Source organism: Pimephales promelas, chromosome 6 (assembly GCF_988280905.1).
Source record: "Pimephales promelas chromosome 6, fPimPro1.hap1.1, whole genome shotgun sequence".
NCBI lineage: Eukaryota > Metazoa > Chordata > Actinopteri > Cypriniformes > Leuciscidae > Pimephales > Pimephales promelas.
The window spans coordinates 26531020-26544932 of record NC_142774.1 but is presented as its reverse complement, the minus strand read 5'-3'; the positions used below and the strand labels follow the sequence as shown (position 1 = coordinate 26544932).

The 13913-nt window shown below is 37.2% G+C and overlaps 1 protein-coding gene across 4 annotated transcripts in view; it reads left to right on the top strand.

The window, feature by feature from the left end:
• The window catches only part of tmem131l (transmembrane 131 like), a 72998-nt gene that overhangs the window by 54146 nt on the left and 4939 nt on the right, over window positions 1–13913 (top strand). For 3 of the 4 annotated variants that reach the window (XM_089132302.1, XM_089132300.1, XM_039693906.2), the window contains exons 13-25: window positions 135–279; window positions 738–908; window positions 1823–1892; window positions 3759–3879; window positions 4309–4378; window positions 4564–4673; window positions 4915–4984; window positions 5094–5209; window positions 7662–7804; window positions 8943–9129; window positions 10388–10573; window positions 10676–10822; window positions 13357–13903. In XM_089132302.1, coding sequence (XP_088988428.1) covers window positions 135–279; window positions 738–908; window positions 1823–1892; window positions 3759–3879; window positions 4309–4378; window positions 4564–4673; window positions 4915–4984; window positions 5094–5209; window positions 7662–7804; window positions 8943–9129; window positions 10388–10573; window positions 10676–10822; window positions 13357–13903 — 2083 coding nt within the window. The remainder of the gene's footprint in view (window positions 1–134; window positions 280–737; window positions 909–1822; window positions 1893–3758; window positions 3880–4308; window positions 4379–4563; window positions 4674–4914; window positions 4985–5093; window positions 5210–7661; window positions 7805–8942; window positions 9130–10387; window positions 10574–10675; window positions 10823–13356; window positions 13904–13913) is intronic. The other variant, XM_089132301.1, reaches the window with a different exon arrangement.

Sequence of the window (13913 nt, the reverse complement as noted above, 5' to 3'; positions counted from 1 at the left end):
ACAGAACCCAATCTTTTGAATGGTAGTGTACTTGCTTCACCTCTGCATAAATGCTGTGCAAATGCTTTTTGATGCAGTTCTTCTGAAGCTCTAGTCACGTTTGTTACGGAGTTGTTCCTCTCTGTGTGTTTCAGATGGTCGGATTCTGAGCTGAGTTCTTTAGTTCAAGTCAGACAGAAGGAGAGGGGCTCAAAGCATGTCGAGCTCTGGCTATCCAACCCATTCCCCTTCACCTTCAGAATCACTAACATCTTTCTTTCCCAGCATAAACTCTTTAAGGTAAAGCTCACACGAACACCACAGACTTAAATGTGCAGTGTCCACATTCCTTTGAGACTATACTGTGGAAGTTCTGCATATTCTGCTGTGAAATAGAGGGATGAGAAGTTGGTGCGTCAATGACTCTGTTAACGTTATATTCACTTCCATTTATATTTGGTTTTAGAGGGTTTTTATTCAAAGCTAGTGTCATGTAGGACAGTGTTTGTGGACAAAGGCTTTTTTTTCTCCTGCCTTGTACAACGGACCATGTGATCCAAGACTGGTCAAAAAAGACTAAAGATGTCGACTAGAGGCAGAGCTATTATCAACTAGTCAACGTAGCGCTTACAATACACATTAAAGGGTATATCAGACTCATTAATTTGAATTACACAGAAATCAAGCTCACAAAAATAGGATATTTGTCAAAAAGTTAACTGCAGTTAAATGATGGTGTACATTTTCCCATCTTATAGATTGTAAATTTGACAAAGTCCATGGAAGTGTTCCCTGGTAGCAGGAAGCTTCTGTCTCTTCAGCTGCTGCGCAAATCTTTACCCATCAACCTCAGAACCACAATTTCTCTGACAACCAGTGTGGGGATCCCACTGGAGCTTCACCTCCAGACAGATTCTTCTGCCTTAAAGGTAAAGCTGGACTACATCAGCATTAACATACATTTAAGGGGATAGTTCACCCAAAAATGAAAATTCTTGCCCTCATTTCGTTCCAAACCGATCTTTTTGATGAAATCTGAGAGCTTACTGTCCCTCCTTTGACAGCTCAAAGTTCATAAAGTGAGATCATAAAACTAACCCAACCCAACTTTTCTTATTTTTTTCTTGAATGGTTTATATGATGAACAGATTTAATATCAGCTTTTATTCACATATAAATATTGATCAGTGAACATAAACAGAAGCTCAACTGAAGCTCGACACGCGGGAACAAACCTCATTGGTTCTTGCGGAAGCTCAAACATGCCGTGTAACCTGAGATTGAACCTCATTGGTTCTCGCAAGTCAAGCAAACATGCTTGAGCTTCTGTTGACCACATCTGTTCTGTTTTATATGTAAATAAAAGCCTAAATTCAATCTGTTCATCTTATAAAGTGTTTGTGTCTCCAGAAAACTTGGACTAAACTGCTCAATTCATTTGGATTAGTTTAACAATCTCTTTATGAACTTTTTAAAACTTTAAAGCGTCAAGTTACGTAGCTGTCGGGGGTTGGGGGTGATGGGAAGGTCTCAGATTTCATCAAAAGCATCTTCATTTGTGTTCCAAAGATAAATGAAAGGTGAAACGTATTAAAATTTCTGTCATTAAAAGTAATTAATGACAGAAATTTTATTTTTGGGTAAAGTATCCCTTTATATAAACATTTATATGCTTCCAAATGAGTGATCAGGTTCTTGTTGTGTTGACAGAAAACTGATGAGGGTTTTGAAAAGAGAACTAATGTTTATGCTAAATAATATTGCTTGGGATCACATACATGAATGAATTTCTTTTGTCAAACCTTGCTCCCTTTTGCCTGAATTGATCACTTCCTTCCGTCAGCAGGGAGATGTTATGTTTGAGGCTGCTGAGGAGTGTGAACAGCTCTGTCCTCTTCATATGTCCCGAGCAGGTGAGAGAAAAATAAAAAAAGAATATTTCACTATTCCACAACTTTTAGCAGCTGAATGTTTCCATGGTTTTTACCCAGCGACTCTTCCAGCTGATCATGATTTACTTGATTAAGGCCCTTTCACACCGGACGCGAAACGAAAAAGCGAATAGTTTGCGTGAGAATAGTTCACGTCAAAACCATTCACATCAGCCGCGACGCGAATTTGCGACGTTCAGAGCTTCAACATTCCAAAACATTCGTGCCGAGGGTGAACACCAGGCTATTCAACACATTCTCATCCCAAGGCGTCATTTACGATGCTTTTGCCAAAGCAGACCTGATTTTATGGGACACTAAGGAGAAAACATTCTATATACTTATTATTATAGCCTACTAGGTGAATAAATATAGATTTTATATTAGATGTCTTTTTGCAGTGATGTTAACATGATGCTTTAAATTGTTAATAGGCTTTATATATATATATATATATATATATATATAACAAATCCCAATCGCTAAAAAGCACATTTACAAATAAGCAAATAAATCCATTAGGAAAGATTAAAGATGAATGCATTCTTACCGGATTCGATCAGTGCATCTTGAATTTATATTGTTTGTCTGATCTGGCAGCTTTGATAGGGCCTTCTCATTAATTATGGACATATGTCAGTAACTACTTGGTCCACAGTTGCGTGGTTCCTTTTCGCGCAGCGTTCATCAAAGCAAACACCCTCTCCACGAAGAGTTTTTTGTTTGTTTGTTTGTTTGTGATGGCTCCAGTAATGTCTGTGCTGCGCATTTTCTCTGTTTTCTTATTAAATTTTTTTTATTGTAGAATTGTAATTTAAAGAATGATTAAATAAAAAAATAAATGATCATTATCATCCAGTGAAGACAAGCTTTTCATTTTATTTAAAAGCAGAAAAGAAGGTTTTGGGTGCACCCAATCTTTAAGAACAGAGAGTATGAAGCGTATGGCAGTCTGCTTAAGGTGGGCTGTCCCATTCATCAGGGGCTACGTTTACATGCAATCAAATAAACACTTTTAGTAAACAGATTGAAGGCTCAAATGAACTGAAGCCTTGTTGGGAACACCCGGTTGGGCTCGATACGAACGAATGAGCATAACGTCCCACCCAGTCCTTTTTTCAGATTTTCATTTACAGACGACTCGACACACAAGCAATCAGAAGATCCGTCATTGTTGCGGTCACGTCACCTTTGTTTCCTTGTATATGATTGGCTGAAGCCTTTTCTTTCGCCTCAAAAGTACAAAAAAATCGGCATCGAAGCGAAATAAATAAAAGTCGTTTTTTTGCCGCAGCACATTTGCGTTTAGTGTGGAACCACTCATTATACAACAGCTGATCAAAAAATAAAACCATCGCGCGAATTATTCGTGTGTCAAAATCACCTTTAGGATTAAGGATAAAGATTTTTGTTCAATATTTTGTACTTGCAATTTCTTCCTGATAAACTATTTAGAGATTTGCATAAATAGTAAAAAAAATTTTCATTATAAAGTGCCCATAGAATTAAAACATTAGGCCACTTCATACAGTATATCTAGGTTTTCCTTGACTGTGGGAAAAGGAATCATACAGTTGTGGTGGTTAATTTAAGTAAGAAATATTTAGATTTATAGCTTGTTTTAATGGTTGTTTTGTTTTGTTGTAAAATAAATAAATAAATGTAAGTCTTGAGGCCCTCTTAGAAGTTTGCTGGTTGAGAACCAATGACTATTCCAGACTACTGTATAGTCACTTGTAGAAACCTTGTCTTATAAATGGATTGAAATGATTGTAGAGTACTAGTTTGTGGATGTCTTGTGTGTATGGAGTTGCTCAGTCAAAAACTTTGTGATGTTCTCCTGTGCAGGCCGTTTGGAGTGGCAGCAATCCCTTCTCCCAGAATCCTCCTCATCTCTCTGGAGAGTGGACAGCAGCCTGGCTTCTGCACTCTGTGGTCGCTGGCACTGTAGCAAAGAGCTCTCTTGCAGGTAAACGTGCAGTATGTGCACAAATATATAGACCCCCCCTGTGGATTCAAATACTGTATGAAGAGTTCAGATGCAAAAGCCTCTAAATGCCATTTGAAATTTTCTTCTTTAATGATGATTTTTATCAAACTTGTATATTTAAGTTCAGTAATTTCACTTAAATAACAATTAATAGGTAATTATCATTGCCATTTAAGTGAAATCACTGAACTTAAATATACAAGCTTGATAAAAATTATCATTCTAGAAGAAAATTTCTAATGGCACTTAGAGGCTTTTGCATCTGAACTCTTCGTATATTCATTTTGTATGCTATTTAAACTACTCATTTTGTGGGAGTTTTAAACATGTATGCATTTATTGCAAATGCACATACTGTTTTATGATGTAAATATTTATCTTTCTGTTTTTTGTGTGCGTTTTGTTCAGGTGGCCCAGGCTTCCTGCAGACCACTCTTCACCCCTGGACTTTGGGGCCACACCGGTCAATGATAGTAAGGTATGCAAATCACTGATAATGATCTTTTGATCTGAACTTTACCCTCTTTTTTTTCTGAGAATCTTCAAATGGCAATCAAATTTTGACATGGAATTATTAGCATTGTGATATTATTATTTAAATAATGACTTAGATTTTAATAAGACTATTATTTGGATCATAATATGTTGTACTTTTCATTTCAGGTGAAGAATTTCACACTGAAAAACCCCACGGGTTCAGTTATTTCTGTGGAGATCCGAACCCTCTCCTCATACCCTGTTCCGCTTGAAGCCCTCGACATCCTGACCAAATGGTATTTACTGTTAACACAAACTCCTCTGGCTTGAAGTTGGTTCTGTCAGAAACCTTAGTTATAATGGTATTTATGCGCAAGGTTAATAAGCAGTCATAAACAGTGCTGTTTTAGCTACTTTAGTTAGTTTTATTTCAGTTTTACTTTAATTAACAACAATATTTTTTAGGTTTAAGTTTTGTTATCAATAACAACACTGTTAATTAGAGCAGAAATTACATCATGTATGTAAATGTTCTAGGTTTAATATTAGCCCGCTGTCCGTGAATATCACTACAACAGAGTTTCTGCTGTTGGCAACAAACCATAAGGTGAGGTCATGATCTTTGAATAGCATTATTAAGTGTACAGTACATTGTATAGTAAATGTGTCTTGTTGTGCTAACTCTGGTTATAGTGTACTCATATTTTTGCCAACAGGATAGTGAGCGAGGCAGTATACTTAGATTCCTGCTTCAGCCGTGGGAGTCGAGGACGGTTTCTGTGGCGTACCAACCCACAGAACACAAGCCTGTTACATCACTGCTCCTGATCAGGTACTGCTCTGCCCTAAATGAGTTTTAACTGAGGGATTTGTATGACTGATCGGCTTACTTATATAAAATCCTCTTATGGAAAATAGTTTCGAAATTTTTAAAATTGTGTTTTCCATGCTTGGAATAATCAGGAAAAAAACACTTGGTTTCACTGTGAATGATCCTCATTTATTTGGCACTTAGATCATGCTTTGGCTTAATGTGTGCGTAATGAAGTTAAAGGCTCAGGGAAGGAGGCGGCAGGAACTGGCAAATGTTCAATGTCAAACTTAAATCACAAAATAAACAAACACCACAAAAAAAAAAAAAAAAACATACAGCATCTTCGCTTAACGGATGACTGCCGCATAGACTAAACCAAAACCACAGCATTAAGTACCAGGCCTGAATCTCTCATCTTCCTGTCATCACTCCTCCGTTTATCCTTCCGGAGCTCCTCTGTGGGACTCAAGGGTTACTGGTGTCTCTCATCCCTGCCCTGCCCTGCCGCAGCATGGTCACATTTACTAGTCACATTCGTTAGAAAAGTTTCGAAGTCATTTTCTTTTTAATTTAAACCTCCATGTAAATTAGTGTTTTTTTTGTTGTTGTTTTTTATCCCAGTGCTGCTTGAGTTTGTGTACAGCCGTTACCTGGGAAACATCTCTATTTCTTGTGTTCCATAGGCTATGTGCACAACCCTAGTTTCGAACTTCCGCTTTTGTCAGAAGTCGGCGCATCAGTTTCCGGTCTATGACTGGTCATCCGTATCCACTAATAAACAAACAAGATGAGTGCTGCTGTTGTACGAAAAAAAGAGTTCTTAAACACATCTAAGTTTCTAAGAACTGTAGGTGGATCTAACGTCCGTTTCACACCCGTTTGCAGTGTGTGTTGCGGTGCAGAGCGTGCTGTTAGTGCGTTCACATATTATGATGCGTTTGCACAGTGAATAACTGATCCGCGGCTGTACAACAAACACATACTTAATATTTTTATTTAAAGTCCAGAAGTTATGCTGCAACTTATTTTTAAAAACAAAAAGTTGTGTCAGCATTGCGATTCTTTGTATGCACGTTTAAACACAATTTAAACAATGTAAGTTACTCCATGCATTACAAGTTGCTCAAGCAAGTGGTCAAATATTTCCTATATTAAAATCACAAATAATTTAAATTAAAACTTGAAATTGACAAAAGCAGCTGACTTGCCTTTTCTTTTGCATCTTAATTTTAAAACAATAGATCTTGCATGTTACAAAACTTATTTTTCCACCTCCACGATCGAGACGAGTTCATTATGTCGCCTGGTTGAAGTAAATTGTAGTTTTCCTTGATTAAATGTGCATTTATGGTGAGATTACTACATTTTATTTAATTAAACGCATTTATGGTGAAATTACTACATTTTCAGGTCAATTTTTATCATTTTGACCACCAGCGTTTGCAGTACAGCAGAAATAGATTCGGTGTGGAAACGATCGCTGTGCTGCTGTTATAGGTACCACATCAGTGAAAAGTGAAAGCCCTAACCTGTTTACATGGTGCGTTAGGAGACTGCTCTGCTTCAAGTCGCTAACAGCCATTTGAGCTTCTACTGCTTCCTGATAAACACCAACCTTCGTGCGCAGTGGCTGCACAAAATAGACATTTTGATCGACGCGCAAAAAATAATAAAAAATATTAAGTGTGTCTGTTGTACAGCCACTCATCTTGTTTGTTTATTAGTGGATGCGGATGACCAGTCGTAGACCGGAAACTGATACGCCAACTTCTGACAAAAGCGGAAGTTCATAAACTACGGTTGTGCACATAGCCCATAAGCGCCACCTCGCATTTGTTGGTCGCATACGTCAGTGTTTCCCAACCCTGTTCCTCGCGGCACACCAACACTGCGTGTTTTCTTTGTCTCCCTAATCAAACACACCCGATTCAACCCATTAGCTCATTAACCCACCTGATTATGAGCTGATGGGTTGAGTCAGGTGTGTTTGATAAGGGAGACAAAGAAAACACGCAGTGTTGGTGTGCCGCGAGGAACAGGGTTGGGAAACACTGGCATACGTCATAATTTCTTATATCTGAAAAGTATATTTTAAATGTAGAACTTATATATTTATATTTTTATGTTTATAAAATGGACTGAGCGTGACCGTTCCTATTGAAACGTAAATTATTAAAATTTCTTTATGATTTTAGATTGTAGTCGGACTCGTCAGTTTACTTTTAATGAAGCAGCCTTATTAGTGACAAAATCACCCTCTGGAGGATGCAGGCTTCAGCCTGTCTGCCATTTGTGTTCAAACCAATGTGAATGTTGTAATGTACAGTTGATATAAAATAAGCTTATGGGCATTCTAAAAATCTAAAATAAAATCAAATAAAATACTTATTATCATTAATCATTTTGACTCGTCTTTGAGTATTTTTGCTAGATGTTATATTATAGTAATTGTGGCTTTATCTGTTAACAGGAACAACCTGACTGTGTTTGACATGGTTCTGGTTAAAGGATTTGGGGCAAAGGAGCTCCTGAGGGTGGGAGGGAAGCTTCCCGGGCCTGCAGCCTCACTGCGCTTCAACGTTCCCCAGTCTACTCTCATGGAGTGCAGAGATGGTGAGAGACACAGCTGAGCCACTTCTGACGTGTCCTTTTATCAGAGTTTGGTGAAAAGTACTGAATGAATGAATTCAGAATTGTTCTCTTGATTGATTTTTTTTTTTTTTTTTTTAAATAGATGTGGGTACTCTGAATTACCCAGCCTTTGACCTAAATATTAACAATAATAATTAGTTTTTAATGTACAGTTTTAATTCTTATTAAACTGGATGTTTTATCCAGCTGATGTAGGCGTTTTCATGGCTTGCCTCAACATTTGCGTTTGTTCTGTGGGCGTGGTCTCATTAACATGCTATATGTTATAATTAGCTGAAAGGAAAAAGACTGACATCTCTCTCTTTTCCTACAGATTTCATAAACTGAGAATAATTGTTTTTTTATATAAATTACTTCATTTAAAAGAAGAGAATTTCAGCTTCATAAACAAAAATCTTTCGTGCCTGTGTGACAAGTTTTTACTTAGTTAATTTTCGGATGTGTTTCACAATTAACTTCACTGACGGAGAGAATGCAAAATTCACATCATGTTTATTTTTTTTTCATTTGACAAAAAGCAGAACACTGTTTTTATTGTATCCACATAAAAAAAAGTTTATTTTTATTTTTATTTATTTTTTCAACCCCATGTACATAGGACTCATTTGTTTAACCACATTAACTGGTTAATGACTTTAATGTGAATTACTTGCAGAACCACATATCATAAGGTTATATGTGTTCATATATATACACATCGGGTCATGTTCAGCTTGAAAGCCTGTAAAAATTTAAAAGCTACTATATTATGAGGTTTTACATGGCCATAAATTATTTAACAAAATCATGGCTACTGTAACCAAAAGTCAATGCTCAATTGAAAGTAGAAAGTGTATATATAGAGGTCACTACACTAAACAGCTATTAAAAAAGTTTTTTTGTATATATTATTTTATAGTTTTCACATGATTTGATAAAAATAAATAAAGTGAATCTTGTTTTTCATGCCCTAAGAGCATTAAAAACACATAGGAAAAAAAATCCTGACTGAGTTTATCATAATCCATGCATGAAAGGGTTAATAAATAATAACGAAAGAGCAAACAATGATACAAAATGCATTAACTGCATTTTTATTCTCTTTCTTGTCTTTTCACAGGTTTACGATCAAGTAAGCCCTTGTTTGCCATCCAGAAAAGCTTTAAAGTGGAGAATGCTGGCGAGTTGCCGTTGACTGTAGTATCCATGAACATTAATGGATATAAATGTCAGGGTTACGGTTTTGAGGTGCAGCACTGCAGAGCCTTCAGAGTGGATAACAACTCATCCTCAGAAATCACCATTGCGTAAGAATGTGCAACTTTCTGTATCAGTGTTCTAAACAGAGTGCAATTCTTGTGCCGGTCCTTGAACATTTTCCGAGATGAAATAAAATCTGCTTTACAAATAACTTTAGGACAGTAACCTAAAGTTAACAGAAGTAGTTAACCTAAAGTAGACAGAAGCATACAACGGGCGGTTATTTTCATCAAATGTGGTATTCCTCAAGTGAAATGGATTTGACTTGATTTGAATTTGACATGTGCGATGAATTAGAGACGTAAAAGTGAGTGGGTCCAATATCATTTGTCTTAAAAAGTGGGTGGGTCTTGTCAATGGTTCCAACACCCATGCCATGTGTTAGACTAAACTGGGAAGGGTCACAGTGAAGAATTGAATGGAAATTTATGATTTAGACCCCAAGTACCTGACTAATAAGAGACTACTTAAAACCATTAGGTTCCCTTTTTCATGCTTATTACTGCTCCTATTGCCAATATCAAAATTCTGTCATGATATCCTCACCCTCATGTCACCCAAAAACCTGCATTTCGGTAACCAAACAGTTTCCGTTCACATTGAATTTCATTCTATTTTTTGTCCATACAATGGAAGTCAATGGAAACTGAAACTATTTGGTTATCAGCATTCCTGATATCATCTTTTATGTTCCACAGAGGAAAGAAAGTCAGGTTTTAAACAACTTGAGGGTGAGTAAATGATGACAGAAATTTCATTATTAAAAAAACTATCCCTCTAATCCCAACCCGGAAGTTAGCCTAATAAGGTCTGTGACTAACAAAATCTTATGATTCTTAAACATTTTTCATGATAATCTTCACAAATGAACAAATTTTATGATTTTTGACACGTAAATACAATTGGCTGAAGTCAAAAGCTAAATGTAGGCTGTACCATGTGACTTCAGCGTCACCACTAAGCTTTCGACAACTGTTTTTGTTTAAAAATATTTTCGCTGAAAGTTTGAGTTCGCAAGAGTGTGATTATCAGCACGACTGTGAAAGTGGACTAGTGAGTAGATGAGACAACCTCTGTAGTCCCATATAGCCTCTTGTTAGCAGCCTTTTACACGACAAGTGAAAGCTTTAAAAAGCTTTTTTAGAAGGTATTACTGATGTATTTTATATCGTAGAAAAAATATATATAAATATCTTGAGCTTGTGCTCTATCACACCGTGTATCATCTTTTTTTCTCAATGTTTTTTTTTCTTTGTTTATGTTTAGTTTTTCCCCATCTCAATCGTTTTCTCTGTATCTCTCTAGATTTACTCCAGACTTCACGTCTTCGTGGGTGATCAGAGACTTGACTCTGGTAACAGAGCGTGGCTCCCTTTTCCACTTCACCCTCAATGTGACCCTGCCTCACCACATGCTGCCCCTGTGTGCTCAGGTGGTACCAGGACCCAGCTGGGAGGAGTCCTTCTGGGTCGTCACACTGGTTTTGACCTGGTTAGCAGCCCCCATATATGCTTAAACCTCATGAAATGCTACCCTGTGCATGCAACTTGAAATGGATTCTGTGCATTAATATCAAACCTGTCCTCTCTGCAGTTCCTCTCTAGCCGGTGTGTGTCTAATGGCTTTCCATCAAGCTCAGCACATTCTGAGCGAGTTCTCCACACCAAGTCCACGTAGCAATCACAACTCTGTACCTCGTGAAAATAGCAGTGTCAACCACAGCTCCTCAAATGGTGTCAGGTGAGTCAGCATCAACCTTTATCAGGGATGCACAAATAATCCAAATAAATTGGAAATCACACACACAATAAAATATTTTCAGTGTATCTTAGAGCGATTTGGTTTACACAGTCAGTGTTGCTCCACACAAACTCAGGTGCTCTTAGTTAGGGTTGCTCTGTAAAGATTTGTAATGAGAATTGTATTAAAAACTGTTATCTGTAGTGTACTCGCAGAAAGTAAAAGATGATAATAATAATTATAATAATAACAATAAAGGAGGCTATTATTATTATTATTATTGCTGCTGCTTCTACTAGTACTGTAAAATAAAATAAATCTAATATTCAAAACAAATATTCTATAATTACTTTTATTAAATAAACATTAATAAATAAACCACAAACTAACAAACAATGCCTTTTTATAAAATAATGAAACTACAATAGTAAATAGTGACTACTATTGCTGTAAAATTTAAGATGTAGTACTCAATAAAAAATAGCTTTATCATAAACATAATTACTAAATTAAACTACTAATACTGTAAAATAAAGATCTAAATAATTACATTTATTATATAAACATTGTTATTATTTTAAAAGGTATTGCTTTTTAGTTTGTGGTTTTTGCACATTGTATTTCTGTGTTTATTGTTTGAACTTCATCTTTTTACTATAGCCAATTGTATGAGTTGGAACCATTTTTAAAGGTCCCGTTCTTCGTGATCCGATGTTTCAAACTTTAGTTAGTGTGTAATGTTGTTGTTAGAGTATAAATAATATCTGTAAAATTATAAAGCCCAAAGTTCAATGCCAAGCGAGATATTTTATTTAACAGAAGTAGCCTACATCGAACGGCCCGTTTGGACTACATCCTTCTACTTCCTTCTTTAATGATGTCAGTAGAACAGTTTTTTGACTACGTCCTCCAACAGGAATGCTCCCTCAACTCCCTCAACTTGCGCTCTTCTTATAATTTACTGTGTTTACTCAACTCTTAAGGCCTGTTCACACCGGGACGAATTTCGTGTGCGATATTCGTCGACGTTTAACGCCTCGTGACTAAACAATGGGCGCCAATGTGAGTGTTCACACCGACGTGAAAAACGCCACGCGTAAAAGCGTCATTTTAAAAAAAAAAACGCCTCGGGTTCGTTTTTTTGGTTTGACGCGCCTCGTCAAAACCTATCCGACCAACGAGATTGGCGGGTTTGCTCACGTGTCTTGTACTGGTGTTTACGGGCCTTTACTGTGATTTTCTGAAGTAAAACTGATGCTTCATCTTTTGTGTGATGTACAATAAACTTTATTAAACTCATCAGCAGACAGACTTATAGGCTATTAATAAATAATGGATACATACAAGCAGGTGACAAATACGTTATAATAACCGTAATTAAACTACTAAACTATACCTGTTCCTTCTCTATACAGCACTCTGACTCTTTAGGCATTATTGTGTGACTCGAAATGAACACCGTTACTGAGAGTTTCTGATAATAATATTATCATTCTGTGAGATGAAATTGTCCTGAGAGACTGAGCATGAGCTCATGAAGCTCCTCCCCCTCTGCCAGCAGCAGAAGCAGCTTATTTGCATTTAAAGGGCACACATTAAAACAAACATGCTGTAAAAATGATTTGTTGGGTATTTAGAGCTGAAACTTCACAAATACATTCTGGGGACATCGGAGACTTATTTTACATCTTGTGAAAAGGGGCATAATACGGGACCTTTAAAGGGTTAGTTCACCCAAAAATGAAAATTGAGTCATTAATTACTCACCCCCATGCTGTACCAACCCCGTAAGACCTTCGTTCGTCTTCGGAACACAAATGAAGATATTTTTGATTAAATTTGAGAGCTGTATAACTACCACATTGGCTCCTAAGGGACTGCCTCTTGACGGCCCAGAAAGTCAATGAAGAAAATGTTTAAATATCCCAAGTGACTACCGTGGCTCAACTATATGTTTATCAAGCGACGCGAATACTTTTTGTGTGAAAAAACAAACAAAAATAACGAGTTTATTCGACTATTTTTTTCTTCCTTGTAGGCCAGAACGAGACTTCCTTATAGATTTCCACGACGCATGCGCGAGATTTGCGATCTGCGTACACCAGCAGCTTACACTACTTCAGATCGCAATTCTCGCGCATGCGTCGTGGAAATCTATAAGGAAGTCTCGTTCTGGCCTACAAGGAAGAAAAAAATAGTCGAATAAACTCGTTATTTTTGTTTGTTTTTTCGCACAAAAAGTATTCGCGTCGCTTGATAAACATATAGTTGAGCCACGGTAGTCACTTGGGATATTTAAACATTTTCTTCATTGACTTTTTGGGCCGTCAAGAGGCAGTCCCTTAGGAGCCAATGTGGTAGTTCTACAGCTCTCAAATTTAATCAAAAATATCTTCATTTGTGTTCCGAAGACGAACGAAGGTCTTACGGGGTTGGAACAGCATGGGGGTGAGTAATTAATGACTTAATTTTCATTTTTGGGTGAACTAACCCTTTAAGTAATAGTTTTTTGTTTGTTTGTTGTTGTTTTTTAGTAGAGGAAAAGGCAGTTGTAAGAACTACACTGACACAAGCCACCCCTCTGACAAAGGCAAGGGGAGAGGATCTCCAGCTGTGGCCAATGGGACGATTCGATCACAGTCCTCATCCAAGAAAAGTTCTGGACCTTCTTCCCAGCCTGTAAAGAAGCAGACTAAAGTGTCTTTCCTCTACAGTAGATATAAAAATAGCCCTGCATCTACAGCTGTTAGTGTTTCTGCTACCTCTGACTTTAGCAACCCTCCAACCGACGAAGATAGAGATCACACCTATGAGTTAGACCCAGAAGTGTGTAACAACAACAACAACAACAACGACATCTTTGATGAAACCCTTCTCCCTGCCGAGAAGAAAGAGCACTTTAGAGAATCCATGGAGGACAAGGCTTTGCCAGCTGATATGTTTCCTATGGAAACAGTTCCTAGACTATCTGAAAACGTCACAGCGGGCAGAGTCCCTCAGCCTGTAGAGGAAGTGATGGAAGGCGAGGAGTGTAAAAGAAAAAAAATCAATGCTGAAAAAAGGGATTATGTAGATGAAGAGGTAAGAGCCA